Source organism: Columba livia, chromosome 7, assembly GCF_036013475.1.
Source record: "Columba livia isolate bColLiv1 breed racing homer chromosome 7, bColLiv1.pat.W.v2, whole genome shotgun sequence".
NCBI lineage: Eukaryota > Metazoa > Chordata > Aves > Columbiformes > Columbidae > Columba > Columba livia.
Genome location: NC_088608.1, coordinates 32,809,019 through 32,822,599, shown reverse-complemented (window position 1 = coordinate 32,822,599; position 13,581 = coordinate 32,809,019). Strand labels below are relative to the sequence as shown.

General features: G+C 39.1%; 1 protein-coding gene across 3 annotated transcripts in view; it reads left to right on the top strand.

Annotated features, from left to right (window-relative positions):
• The window catches only part of BARD1 (BRCA1 associated RING domain 1), a 43,839-nt gene that overhangs the window by 27,449 nt on the left and 2,809 nt on the right, over positions 1-13,581 (top strand). For all 3 annotated transcript variants that reach the window (XM_065069089.1, XM_065069088.1, XM_021286613.2), the window contains 3 exons: positions 1,469-1,577; positions 3,042-3,177; positions 4,199-4,291. In XM_065069089.1, coding sequence (XP_064925161.1) covers positions 1,469-1,577; positions 3,042-3,177; positions 4,199-4,291 — 338 coding nt within the window. The remainder of the gene's footprint in view (positions 1-1,468; positions 1,578-3,041; positions 3,178-4,198; positions 4,292-13,581) is intronic.

The following is a 13,581-nucleotide window of genomic DNA, read 5'->3' as shown; positions in this document are numbered from 1 at the left end:
AACTCCCAGGACTGGGCTGCGATTTAACCAATTATCTTTTAGTCTGCAGAATTTGTATTATGCTAGCTCTTCGCTCATTACTAACACAGAAGAGCTTGGGGTTGGTAATATTGTAAAGTTAGCAATTGTAAAATATCATCCCAGAATCTTTCGTGTGGGATTTTTGTGGATGGTTGTTCTCCCAAGAGGCTGTGTTAGTGAGCAGTGCTCTGCCGGGAGCACAGAAAGGTGCCAAGGTCAGACGCAGCTTTCAGCTTTGCACTGGCCTAAGCCCCCCCCAAGTTAAGTCAGAGCGAAGACTTAATTATTTGAGCTTCTCTTTGGGCTGGATGGGGTTATGGCCTTAGGTGGAATTCCCTGTCAAGCTTCCTAGATTCCTACTCTGCACAGGAACGTGTGGCTAACTAAGAGACAGCGCTTTGAAGATGACAGTAGTTTTTTGACCTCTTTAAATGTTTCATCGTTTGATGACTAAGCTTGCCGGATTTCAGATACTGAGTCAGGGCTTTGTTCTCGGTGACAAGCTTCCCCTTCATAACAAGCTCTTATTATGGCATTTGAGAGCCTGAGCTTCGTGAGGTGGGGAGAAGAGGTTCAGCTGGCATAACCATTATTCTCGCAAAGGGTGAAACAAGGAGAATGTTTCCCAAGAGTACTGGCAGATGATTGTTTGCTAATGACAATTATACCTGTTCTACGGTTTCAAGCTTTCTTGCACTCACTACTGTCTTGTTGCTGCAAAGTTGTGTGGAGAAGAGATAGAAGCCATGGCTGGGCTTGAAGTTGTTTATAGCAAATTGTATCTGTCTACGTAATGCTAAAAGAATGGGGGAGGAAGTGGTTCTTGGGAGCATACCTAATAACTATGACGTGCCAACATAGATGGCTAGTGTTCAACAAAATTGGCAAATCAACTAAAATTTGAATGAATTGGCTATGATGTTTTCTGTGGAACAGCACACTGAGGGGAAAATGAGATGCATACTTGAATTTTGAAGTGTGAGGGAGTCACAGTTCCTAAGTAGGAAGCAGAAAGCTTTTCCTGAAAAAGCATAACCACATCAAGCTGCAATGTTTGTAGAATCTTCTGACATGTCTTTTATGGCAAATGGGTAAGCTGAAAATACATTTTTCTTCGTTATATGACTACAATGTAAGATTAAAGCTGAAGTTTCTGAGTCTTGTGAATGATACCAAAGTGCATCTTGAAACGGTTCAACAAGGTCTGTGGTTTATTTAGCTGAACACGCTGCTCTGAACATCCCTTACTCCTCAGCTGAATGCAGCAGATTGTAGTTCAGTATCCATCTGTCTTGGATGCAGTTCTTACTTGAAGCTTTGTGGTTTTTAGCTGAAATTACATATTAATAAGAAAGTGGGAGGGAAAGCTACTCAGCTAATGTGCCCAGTTAGTTAAGAATCAAGTCACATTTTGTTTACTTAAACCCATCTGTGCTTGTTTTGCCAGTAATATATTTGGTCTGCGGCCTGTGGACTATGCAGAAAGTGAAAAGATGAAGTCTGTGCTAACATTACCAGTGAAGAATGAATCATTTTCACTTAACCAACCCTCTGAGGTAAGAGTGTGTGTTTTTTGTTTTGCCTTTTTAAAAAAACCAATCAGGTTCATCCTTTAAGTATTGAAGGCTTTGACTTAAGTACACTACATCACCTGCCTTTATGGGTAGAATTAAAACAGACTGGGAACTAACTTGGACAATATTTCTAGAATGTATGTGAATCATTTACAAGCTATGATACTCTGTGTTATAGCTTTATCTGGGAAAACAAAGGACAGTTGTTGTAATATGGCTTTATTATAGGGGAATGAATGCTGTGTTATTTTTGAAGTATCATTGATTGAACTTTGCAATTGTTGTTTTTCTACAAATTTCAATTTGTTCTACTTGCCAAACTGGCTGAAAGCAGCAGCAGTCTTTGCTCCAGGTGCTTTTTGTGTGCCTCTAAAATGCTGTTCCAGTACCATCCTTTGTCCAACAATGAAGATACCAGCTCAGCAGCTGAAAACAGCTTTTGGAAGATTGTTTTGGGGTTTTTGTTTTTTCCCTTCATTTTGCCACAGACTTCTCATGATTTGTGACCAAAATCAGATTATTCAGACTTAACAAGTTACTGCATAGTGAAATGCTTTGTGCTTCCTAATGAACAATGATTAAACTGACCTGGCTGATACGAGCACTCCCGGTCTGCTCCAGGGTATGCAGCCTGTTATGATCCCTCCTCATTGGGGTAATAAGACACCCATTGGCCAAAAGTAAACTCTTGCAGCTAAAATGAACAAGGATATGACTACTCCTCCCACCTGTAGCAAAAGTATGATGCAGCTCTTCTGTCCCAAACAAAACACTCGGTATTTGCATTTCCTTTGGGATGAGTGTGTCCCAATGGAGTGTTACCAGCTCGTATGGATGTCCTGATCCAAAGTCTGTGGCTTCAGGCTGATGGGGTCTCAAAGGTATGTCTGTGATATGGAACCCAGGAATACTTACGAAGACCCAAGAGCTGAGGTATCGCATCCTTGTCAGCGTAAAACTTGAGCAAGCAGCTCCTCTTGCTTTGCATTAGTAGTATCTGCATAAGAGTACTTAAGCATTCATTGCTTACAGGGCAACGTGTTAGGGACTTTTTAGTAAAAGGAAATGCAGGTAGTATATCTGTTGATAATACTTCACTAAAAGCAGGAGGCTTTAATTCTTGGGAAAATGTTTTTCTCCTTCAACACTGTGGTCATTAAGGCTGTTAACCAGCTAAATGTGTGCACACCAGTGTCTTTAAAAAAAAAAAAAGGCAAGGAAATAAAAAGACGGCGCATAAACTAAATGAAGTACCTCTAATGTCAAGCTTTTTTCCTCTAGAGCTGGTTTGTTATATAGAGATCTATTTACGGACCCTGTCCACTAAGTTTGCCATGAAGTGTTTTTCAAAATGCTTATTCTTTATTAAATAAAGCTGTCAAACAAGTTAGTTGCTTTCTTTGTTTCCAAACATTCAGTTTATTGTTGGGCTTTCTGTCCACACAGGCACTGAGCCCCAGCCAGCCAAGAGATGGACCCCTTGGAATACTGGGAAGCAGTCTTAGTTCAGAGCAACAGAAATTGCTGAACAAACTGGCAACAGTTCTGAAGGCTCAGAAGTGTACTGAATTTAACAGCAGAGGTATGGAGTCTTGTTGAAATGTCGCTGTGCAAATATAAGTAACTATAGTTCTGCACTGTGTCCTCTAAGATACCAGCTGCAAAGGGGTTTTTTATTGCTCCTAGCAAGCGCAGTTTCTGAAATCCCTGAATTATAGCAGTAGCAGAATGATGGTATCTTGTGTTAAGGCGTGTAAAGGCATTTAAAGCCTGCCTGGTTACTGAGGCAAGAGATTTCTGATGGAGACGCTGTTTGACAGTATATTGTCTGTTATTTAAAATCGGTAAGTCCTCAAGGGCCTCTTCTCTTTACACTTCTTTTACCAACTTTGACGTCTCTGCTGATGAGAGACATCCTGTAAGGTTTTTGTCTTTCAGAAGGGAGTCTTGGGTAGTTGGTGCCTTTAGAAAGAGCATGTTGCTGACTAGAAATTGACAAATTTCTTCTTGCATGCTTACTTCAAATTTTGTTTTTCATTAAGACGATGGAGCCAAATTGTAGGGCTTGGGTTTGGTTTTGTATTTTGTTGCCTTTTGAGAGAGGTAGCATTGTCTTAATCCCTCCTATTAGTTTTACTTTGGAGCGCTGCTTCTCTTCCTTGTAAGAGAAATGCTGAGGTAATTTTCCTCTGCTGTCTCTCACACCCTGATTACTGCTCTGGAATTGTGAGCCGAGTTCTCTTAGCTTTGTCTTAAAGCCGTGAGATGCCTTAGTAAGATTCCTTTCAGAGTTAAATATAACTTTAAAAGGATTGAAAAAAATACTATCCTATAAACTTCTGAAGATTTAAATGTTAGCTTAGAACTATAAAAACATGGCTTCCCTTTTTTACAGCAAGTATATGTTGGAACTCACAAAATTTCTAATAGTGCTTTTACTCACTAGTATCTCAGTCTCAAAAATCACATACTTGTGCTGGAAAGAGTGGTTCATAAATTATTACAGTCTGTTTATTCTTTAAATGGTGATTGATTGCTTTACAGCCGGGCATGGTTCTGATTTTTATGTGCTTTTACTTCTACTGATGTGATCTTTCTTCTAGTAACTCATCTCGTTATCCCTGATGTTCCAATGCCAAGTACCATCAAATGTATGATGGCTGTTCTGGCTGGATGTTGGGTCCTCAAGTTTGAATGTAAGTATTAAATACCTGGGATTCTTTGGCCTTTTTAACCAGAAATTGTAGATGGGTTTCCAGAGAAATTTCTTTTTTTCAACAACTGCCTAATATCAATACTTGCTTAACATAAAGTTTGAGGGGTTTGTTTTTTAATCTCCTGAATGACAAGAGATTTGATTAAACACAACTACTCTTTCCTTGGCAAATGTGTGTGTTTCATTATTAGATGTATTGGGTAAGTCACACCCCAAGTATTAGCGAGGAGTGAATTTGTTCATTGCTACATTAAGAGTGATTTGGAAGATTGTGGAAGATATCCTGGGAAAGGAGGAAGGAATGCATTTAAGTTCTGGGATTTCTTATAAGCAGCTTCCACTGGAATTGATAGGACACTTTTTCTTGCTTGGGGTATGAGATTAAGTGAGGTACAGTGTTGCCTATTTACATATAAGCTGAGATCTGTTGAAAGTCATAACTTCTAACCAAAGTTACGCTGCCAACTCCTCATACCCCCTGTTTGTGCTTTATTAGAAAGTTCTGTATTTGTTGAGAAAGTTGCCAGGCTCTGTGCAATCACGGGCTCAGGCAGATCAAATAGATACTAAACTTTCGACATGCATTTCTGTACACACAAGCCCTGCAGACTGGAGTGTTCTTCAACTAAAATAGTAACCTCCAAGATGACTTGCATAGTGTCCCCATAGCATGCAAGTAGTTGTTCTTCTGTCACCTTTCATGCAATCTGTAATTAGTTTTTATACAGTGCCTGCTTTGCCATACAGCTGTTCTGTGGACTGACACCCCAAATTCTGCTTTTCATTTGTTCTTTCTAATGTATTTCTTAGTGTCTGCTTTCATGGTAGTTGTAAAAACCATCTTCTTCCCCTTGACCTTTATGGCTAAGTCCTTTTAGCTAATAAGTACTCTACAAATGAGTTAATCATCCATGGAAAACTCACAGACATATTTCATTCCAGTTTTCTACTGTGTAACCAAACATCAGAATATAAGGAATCTTCAATGGTCTAAATTTTCCAGTCACTACTGTTTATGAAGGTGCTGCCTAAAGCTTCAAAAGGTGCATACTAATTTTTCAAATCAAGCGCATCATCAGACACTTTGAACATCGGACTCCTTTTTTGGAGTGTTTATTTGGCTTCCAGGTAGTCAGTGGATTTGTTCCATGCTTTTCTGAAGGCTCAGTTGAATTACTGTCCCCTCAGAAATGTTTTCTGCAACACCTACAGTGGCTTCTGTTTGTAGCCTTATCAGCATTTACAAAAGGAGAACATTGTGTTGTCTTTGGTGCTGCTGTTCCTTGATACAGAAGCAGCTTTTTGTTGAATACGTAACATGGAGAAATACTGTTTATGCTTAAGCAAGTAGATGGATTTAATAACCTCCAGACGCTTTGTTGATAAGCAGAAGATGGTTCACTCAGTTCAGGAGGTCTCCATACCTTCTGTCATACATGTAGGGTGATTTTCCTTTATTTCATTTTATCTTCTTCCTAGTCAGATGCATAGAAAACTAATGTTGCCAGTAAAGGTGTATGTAGCTTTCTTCAGCAGTGTGGTAGGGAAATTTGATTAGTAAGACCTGAGTTTAAATCTTTGTGGAAAAACATTTATATTTAGAAGTGATTGGAAAAGAAAAAAGAAATAGCGTGGGGATTATTCAGGGAATATTTTCATATTTTTTGTTTGCAGCTGAATTTTATGTTGTTAGTACTGATTAGTTCAATCCTGACTGCTAATGCTCCCAGCTTAGTAAGCAACATACTACTTAAAAGCAAGTGATTCTCCTCCCTAGTGGGAAATGTTAGTAATAACTCATGGGGTCTGATGCAGCTAAGTGCCTATAATTAACAGCACCACTCCATCTGTTCCCACCAGTCTGTTATTAGTCTTCTTCAGAGTCATTACAAGTTAAAGATTGTTATAACAAATAATGGGACTCCTGCTGATGGAACATTTGTCTAGGAAAAAGAGGTCTTTGCTCTTCTTTTCCATATTTTTTCTCTTTATTTATCATGGCTTTTTGACTTCTATTTGGATAAGTTTCCTTAAATGTGATGCAAATAAACTTCCGAAAGTGTGTGCAGATTCTGGCTTCTGTCAAAGGCACTGCGAATAAATTGAAGGAGTTGCTTATAGTTCAGTGTTCTAAACCATTCACTTAAAGTAAATTAATGTTCAAAAACTTCACTGGAATATTTGAAGAAAAAAAATAAAGGCTCAGTGTAGCACTTAATGAAATGCTGACTATGCGTATTTGTTTTTTAACTGCAAGGTAAGCTGCATTTGACTGGTATTTCCAAAGTTATATTTATAACCTACACATAATTATACCACTTTTTAAAAAAACACTGCATGCAGTTCTATGGGGCTTCTGTTTACGTGTGTCTATACACATGGTTGAAGTGTCTACTAGTGTCGGTAGAGAGGTTATGTGGAATTTTCCAGCAGAGTTTGAGCTAAATGTAAGGCCCTCTAAGTATTAGAGAATCAAGATTTAAATATGTCTTCAGTTTTGGGGTCTCCTGTTGTCTTCAGGTAGAAGATGAGGATGAAAGGGTGTCACCACTGAGCAATATTAGATCTTCACAGAAGAAAAATTTCACCTTACCAGTTGCAGTTCCATATTTTCCATATATAATACACTGTCAGCAATACATCCACTTTCAAAGCGGCATCGAATTCAATTGAGACACTGTCACTGTGCTCCTTGCCCTTGGCCATATCTTTCATTGGTTTCATTATTTTATTGCCTTCATTATTTCTGGGACGGTAATAGGGCACAAAGTAGCATATCATTATTCTTCTGCAAGTAGACTGAGACAAAGATTCAAGTATCACTGTTTTTCCTCTATGCTTTTTGTACAGCATAGAATAGTGTAATTAAAACCAGCAGAAGCCTTTAATAGCTTTTTGTCTTGTGTTTTCTTAAACTGATTGTCATCTGCTAAAGCAGGGAATGAAAAATTATCTCAGTAACGATATGCATTGAAACAAGCTTGTGTCGGTCTTTGCAGCAAAGTATCTAGCAGAATTTTAAGCATCTGATTGCTTATTCCTTCATTTATTTTGCTTACCTGGAGCATCAGCTCTGATCGCTTAAAAGAATGCAAAACCCTCTGCTTTTCCTGTAAGGGCTCAGAACGACCTGGAGTCGACTGGAGGAGCTGGGGAATTGACACTTCAAGGCAAAGGCATCGTTCTACATTGCTCGGAGCAATATGCCCATCCTTGTTTGGGTTATTAGACAAGGGAGGTGCAAAGCTGTTTGAGCAGAATGCTACTCTGGCTGGGCTGTCTCTCTGCCGTGCATAAACATCTTGTAGCAACTCAGCAAAGTCCTTCCTCCTTAAAACAGCTCAAAACTTTCCATCACCGGAATGTCACACTTGTTTTGCGCTTAGAGACTGACTTACTGCAGCTGCCTTTCTACAAGAGGACTTGCAGCTCTGTGGGAGGTGGTAGAAATATCTAAGGTGCACATGCATGTTCTTGTGTTGGATGTACAGCAGAGGGGAATGTTCCACAGCAGTGGGGTCTAAACCTCTGCACTCTCACAGTGTCTGCACCTTCTGGAAAGGAGGAGTGAAACAGCTTTGCTTCAAAGTTGGCACAAGCGTGGGCTGAAGCTGTCGGGGTTTGCAGAGGAGAAAATGGGGATGAGGATTCCTTCAATGGGGTGTTTGCCTTTGTCTGCAGAACTGGTTCAAAATAAGGTCTGGAGGAAAAGAAAACTGTGTTTCCACTCCTGCTTCTGTTCTGTGTCATCAGATCTTCAGTTTTTCATATAGAGAGGGTCCTTTTGTTCTAATTCACTTTTGGGTTGAAGAATACATTAAGAAAGCCTATTGTAAGGAAGGGGAAGGGGAATATTGCCTCATTAATTTAAAAGCATGTGACAGGATCCAGAGTGAGAGGATGGGCACTTCCAGTTGAATTTAGCCTGCTTCTGCACCTCGGGAACGGCAATGTCCAGTCACTTGGATCAGCTTAGAAAACATCTGTGGCAAATGGTAGTTTCTTAAATAAGACAGGACACAGGGGTTTACGTGAAGTAATGATTTTCATATTACATGCTTCTAGCTTCTGGGAAGTGATGTTTAAGGACTTCCTAAGCATCTGCTCCATCTCGTTTAATAAATATCACCTGGATGAACTTGTTAAATCCCATTCTGAAGCAGATGCATTTTAATCTCTGCAGCATCTTGTGGCATTGCCATGTGTTGGAAGAATGGACTGCCATATGATCAAATGAGATTCTATGTCACTCCATGAAAATCTGTGATTCTAAAGTTACTTTATAAGCATATAAGAGACAATATAAAAATCATTTTCAGTGCTGTAGCAGAGGCCGGTAATGCTGTCAACAAAACTAAATTGAAGCTAGCTATGCCAGATTCCCCAAAGGCTTTCTCTCAGTCCAGATTTCCTCCTTTTCTAGGAAAATAACCTCAAGCTTTACTCAATGTGCATGTAAGTCTTAAAATCCAGCGCAGAGCGAGCTAAGGTTTCTGTTGCAATCTCTACTAGATCTTGGATGTGTAGTATTTTATCTTCTTTGTTGCTGCCATGTATTTCTAAATTACTCATAGCTGTTCTAAGAGATTTTTGGGACTAACCCCTGGTCTATGCTTTATTAATGCAAATCCAACAAAACTCCACTAAGGCTAATTGAGTTACTGAGAGCAACCCCTGGGTATCTGCGGGTGATTACAACTTGTTCTTGGCAACCACTTCTTTTTGTACTTCATCCTGTTTAAATTGTTTTTGCTGATGCAGTTAGTTTCATTATAAACCAATAAGACTTACATGAATAAGGATTATAGAGCTCTGATCTTAAATTTTGCAAATAATGATTTCTTTATTTCCACTACTAGTAGCTACAGTTGTATCAAAGGTCAATTAATGATACTGTTAGAGTGGGCACCCTTTTAACCTGCTTGCTCCTCATACACTGGGAGGTGAGAAGGTAGGGGCAGCTGTTCAGTGAAGTAATAAGAATCAGTATAAGTAGTGATGCTTTACTGATCTTGCTAATGAGGGGAAAAAAAAAGAGCAGTATTCTTGCCAAATGTGGTGGCATCAAGCTATTAAAATGTGGTGGTATTAAGCTGAAACTTTTTTCTGCAGTGTTTTCTATGGACTTTAATGTAGGCTTGGTTTTTACTAGGATTTGATGCAAATGACCTTGTTTATATCTACAAATTGCAAGTGGAAAAGTGCCACTCATGTCTGCCATCTGCAAGGAACATGTTCCTTTTGTGATTAAACTATAAGGCCCTTAAAGGGTAGTTGCAATAATCACCCTCTTCTCTTTAGGGAAGTGAACATGTTAAGTGAATAAACTTGATCAACCTCAAACCTAGAAGGTCCACAGCACTTGAAATAGTATCAAGGAACAAATCAAGATTGGTTGAGATCCCGAGTAACCTGAGTGGTCTCATTTTATTGTGTAACAGAACAGATTTTTTGTCAGGCTTGCCTGTAAAGAATGCACAAACTGCAAATGTGAGAAGGAAAACAACATAACCATGATCTCTGCCCCCTCCTAAAATTACAGGTGTCCTCTCAAAAGTAAGTTTACTTTCCCCTCCGTTTTCAGAGAGCTTCTTTAAGGATGTCCTTGTCCTTCTAAGATTGTCAGTCCTGTTCTGAAATTTTTTTGCATAAGTACATACAATTTCCATCTCAGTTTCAGAGGAGAGGTGGCATAGTATTGATGGTGTCCTGATCACTCTTTTAATTAGGATAATAGCCATTCTTTTTTATAGTCCATTCATTTGAACGTTGGCTTGGCATCAGTTTCTCACTGGTGGCTTTTCAATACAGTGCAGAACAAATGAGAGTCTGTAACCTAAAGAGTTCTGGGAATCGGTTTAACGTGGCTCCTGTTAGAAGCCAAAGGGCATTCTACCTCTGACTTCAATAGCAGTGCTGTAGGGAAAACAGAGCTGCTTGAAATTTCCCAGTAAAAGTAGCAGAGTAATGTACCTTTGAGTACAGTATGGAATTTTATTTCCTTTTACATGTCCTCTTAATCAAGATGACATTCAGTCTGATGGGGAGAGACTACTAAAAGGGAACTGTCGTGTTATCCAGCCACTTATACACATTAGCAGCTTTAAAGTTAATAAGGCCTACTCAACAAAAAGACCTGGGCTTTACTAAGTGAACTCAGCTTAGCACTCAGTTTTCACAGAAAATTAAATCCCCATCTGTAAAAAAAGGCAAGTTGGAAGGGCCTGCAGTGTGCTCTTCTACTTGAATCTCTACTCTTTAGTGCGAAATTGAGCCTTCAGCCCAGGGTCATTCTGTGGTAGCTGTGCCATCTCTTAGAACGTTAGAGCTTGTACCTGCCTGGTGCTTCCAAGTGACACCGTGACACAAGCAAAACTAGGTATGCTGTCTTAGACAACCTCACTTAGGCTATTGTATCCAGTTGGAGTCACTGCATCTGGAGACGATAAGGCAAAATTAGGGATCCAAAAGCAAATGACTTGACACTAAGTTTGATAAGGGTGGCAGGGAGGAAGAATGGGCAAATAAGAACTCTATTTTAGACAAATACATAATGAACTGGGTAGAAACACAACTTGAGCCCTCTGTCTTTTATCTCAAATATGAGAACAGTAGGATAGTTCCCTTTATTGTTTTGCTGATTTCTTTTTTCATTATGGTGTGTAAATCATTTAATTCTTTAATACAACATCTTTTACTAGTATGCAGGAGTTCCTGGAGAGAAATGAGCAGCTTGGGAAGAAATCAGTCAGAACAAAGTCTGCAGTTAAAGGACATACTGGTCTCTATCACTTTAATTGTTTTAGCTTCCTATGCGTGTTTAGGAAACCTTCCCCTGTGGGGAGCTGTTCCTTGACTGTTTGCTTTAGGGCTGTAGGCACTTTCCTCAAACACCGGTTGCAAACTGCATCAGTTTTCTGAGTATAGAGCTGGACCATGTATCTGATGACACGTGATGTGCCATTTGCCTCATCTCATAGAATCGTTTTGGTTGGAAGAGACCCTCAAGATCATCGAGTCCAACCATAACCTAACTCTGGCACTAAACCGTGTCCCTAAGAACCTCATCCAAATGCCTTTTAAACACATTTCTTTGTGCCTAATGCTCTCCTTTTGCTGTCACTGTCTGCATCATCTCTTTCCAAGCGATACTCTAACCACAGGTTAGTTGTGCTGCTGATTGCCGTAGAATATGTTGAAGCCTGAAGCACCACCTCTTCTAAGCTTGAGGTTTCCAATGACTTTCTTTCTCCTTTTGCTACCTGCACGTAGACAAATTGTTGGGTGAGACTGCTTGAAATGTCCCTGAGCACAGTGGTTCCAAAAAGCATTTGTTCTTATCTATCAAATATGACAAGACCCATGAGTCAGAGCAAGTTCTGCTCTACATCTTGCATGAAAAATATGTTTGGGAATTGAAAACGTACTCTTTTTCCATCACCAGAAAAGCAGAGTCTGTTGCTCTGTGAAGGGGTGTGAGTGTGGAGGTCTCACAGTGCTGCCTCTTAACATATTTATGTTGAACACCTGGGCACTGAGAACTTACGTTCATGGCTTTTTATCCTGTCTGGAATACAACAGCTTTTATGCCACAAATCCGTCAAGACACCGATCTGTTCTGATTCTAGCTGGTTAAAAGAAGTTAAAATTAATGGGAATGCTGATCATGCAGACACTGGCTAGACATATGGTCTGTTTGCATATTTCCAGTTTTTCAAGAAAACAAATGTTTATCTTGTGGTTTTTATAGGTACAATGAAAACATGTAGATGGGTCAGTCTTTTTGTCTCTCTTGGAGAATGGTCATTACATATGACAAGGAACTTTGAGGCATACAGGTTCCTTGGAGGACTTGGCAGTGTAAAATGAACAGATATATGTATGCAAAACATACATAACCTGTTTTGCATTTTCTAACATAGACATTCCACTAACATTAGTCATTGTCATTACTTTTTTTTTTTCAGGCAAGTAGCAGTACAAAAAGACATTGTAGACTTTTGTACTCATTCAGCCTTTTATTACTTTTGTATCACATTTGCTTCATTTACTGATGCTGGCGCTGGATGCTCAATTTGTGATGTACTCATTGTATAAAAACCTCAGCTCTGTAGTAAAAGTCCTTGAAATTGAGCTTTTGATGGTAGATTGAAATAAAACATGCTCTTAATGAATGGATGGTTCTGTTCTTAAGACTAGATGAGGCAGTTTTTCCTTTATTGTAGGTGGCGCCTATTATCTTTATTTTCTTGGAGGGAAAGAATAGCCATGTAAGTTAGAGGCAGATTGACATGGGAAGTCTTGTTGAGTTGTGATGATAAAAGAAAAAGCAAGCACAAACAAAAAAAAACTCACTTCTAGATTGATTTTGAGTTACAAGTACTTTGAAAATAAGTTATCAGTATTCATTTCTGTTATCAATAATGAATATGAAGGTGGCAATACATGACTATGTTGCCCTTCTAGTCGTCTTGTACATGTTCATATTAATTTTCCTTGAAGGAAGGAACAAGTGCAAAGAATCAACCTGATACTTGTACATGGAGGAAGATACTTGTTGTCATAGTATTCAGCCATTTGTGGCTTTCTGTATAGGCTTATCTTTTTTTGATCTAAGTACGCTGTGGAGGACTTCTAGTAAATAAAATATGAATTCCCGTTGCATTTTATGAGTTTAAATGAAGTGGTAGCAAATTACTAGCTGTTGGCTTTCGAGATCTCTCTAGATTAGATATTCCAAGCTGTTGGCTACTTGTTGCCATAGTGTCCAAGTACTTTGGTCAGTGATACTTCTCTTCACAGTCTTGGTCTTTCTTCCTCTTTTGAATCAAACCCCCACCTTTTACTTCTGATTTTACTCATTTTGTATTTTGTAAGATACTGTGGGTTTCATATCTGCACAGTAGAAATAAGTAAGAAACGCTGTGCAAGGAGTGAGGTACTACTTTAAAAGCTACAACCTTGACAAAGTTTTAAATTCTCATGAAACAGTTCTGAAAATCAGCTTTGCAAGTGTGCTTTCTTGGGTAATTTTTATTAATGAGTGCAATGTATGTGCAGGCAAAACGTTCCATCCTTGAGTGGGTGACCACAGCAATTTTGGTTTCCAAAGTGAGGTCAGGTAGTAATGTTTAACTGATGTTAGCGATACATTAGCATCAGCGCATTCTGTGTTGGGAAAAATAACTAGCCTTAAAACAAGGGAAAAACCACATTGGCTCTGAGAGACAATCTCATTATGCAGCACTGGTAACAAAAACGAATGCCACT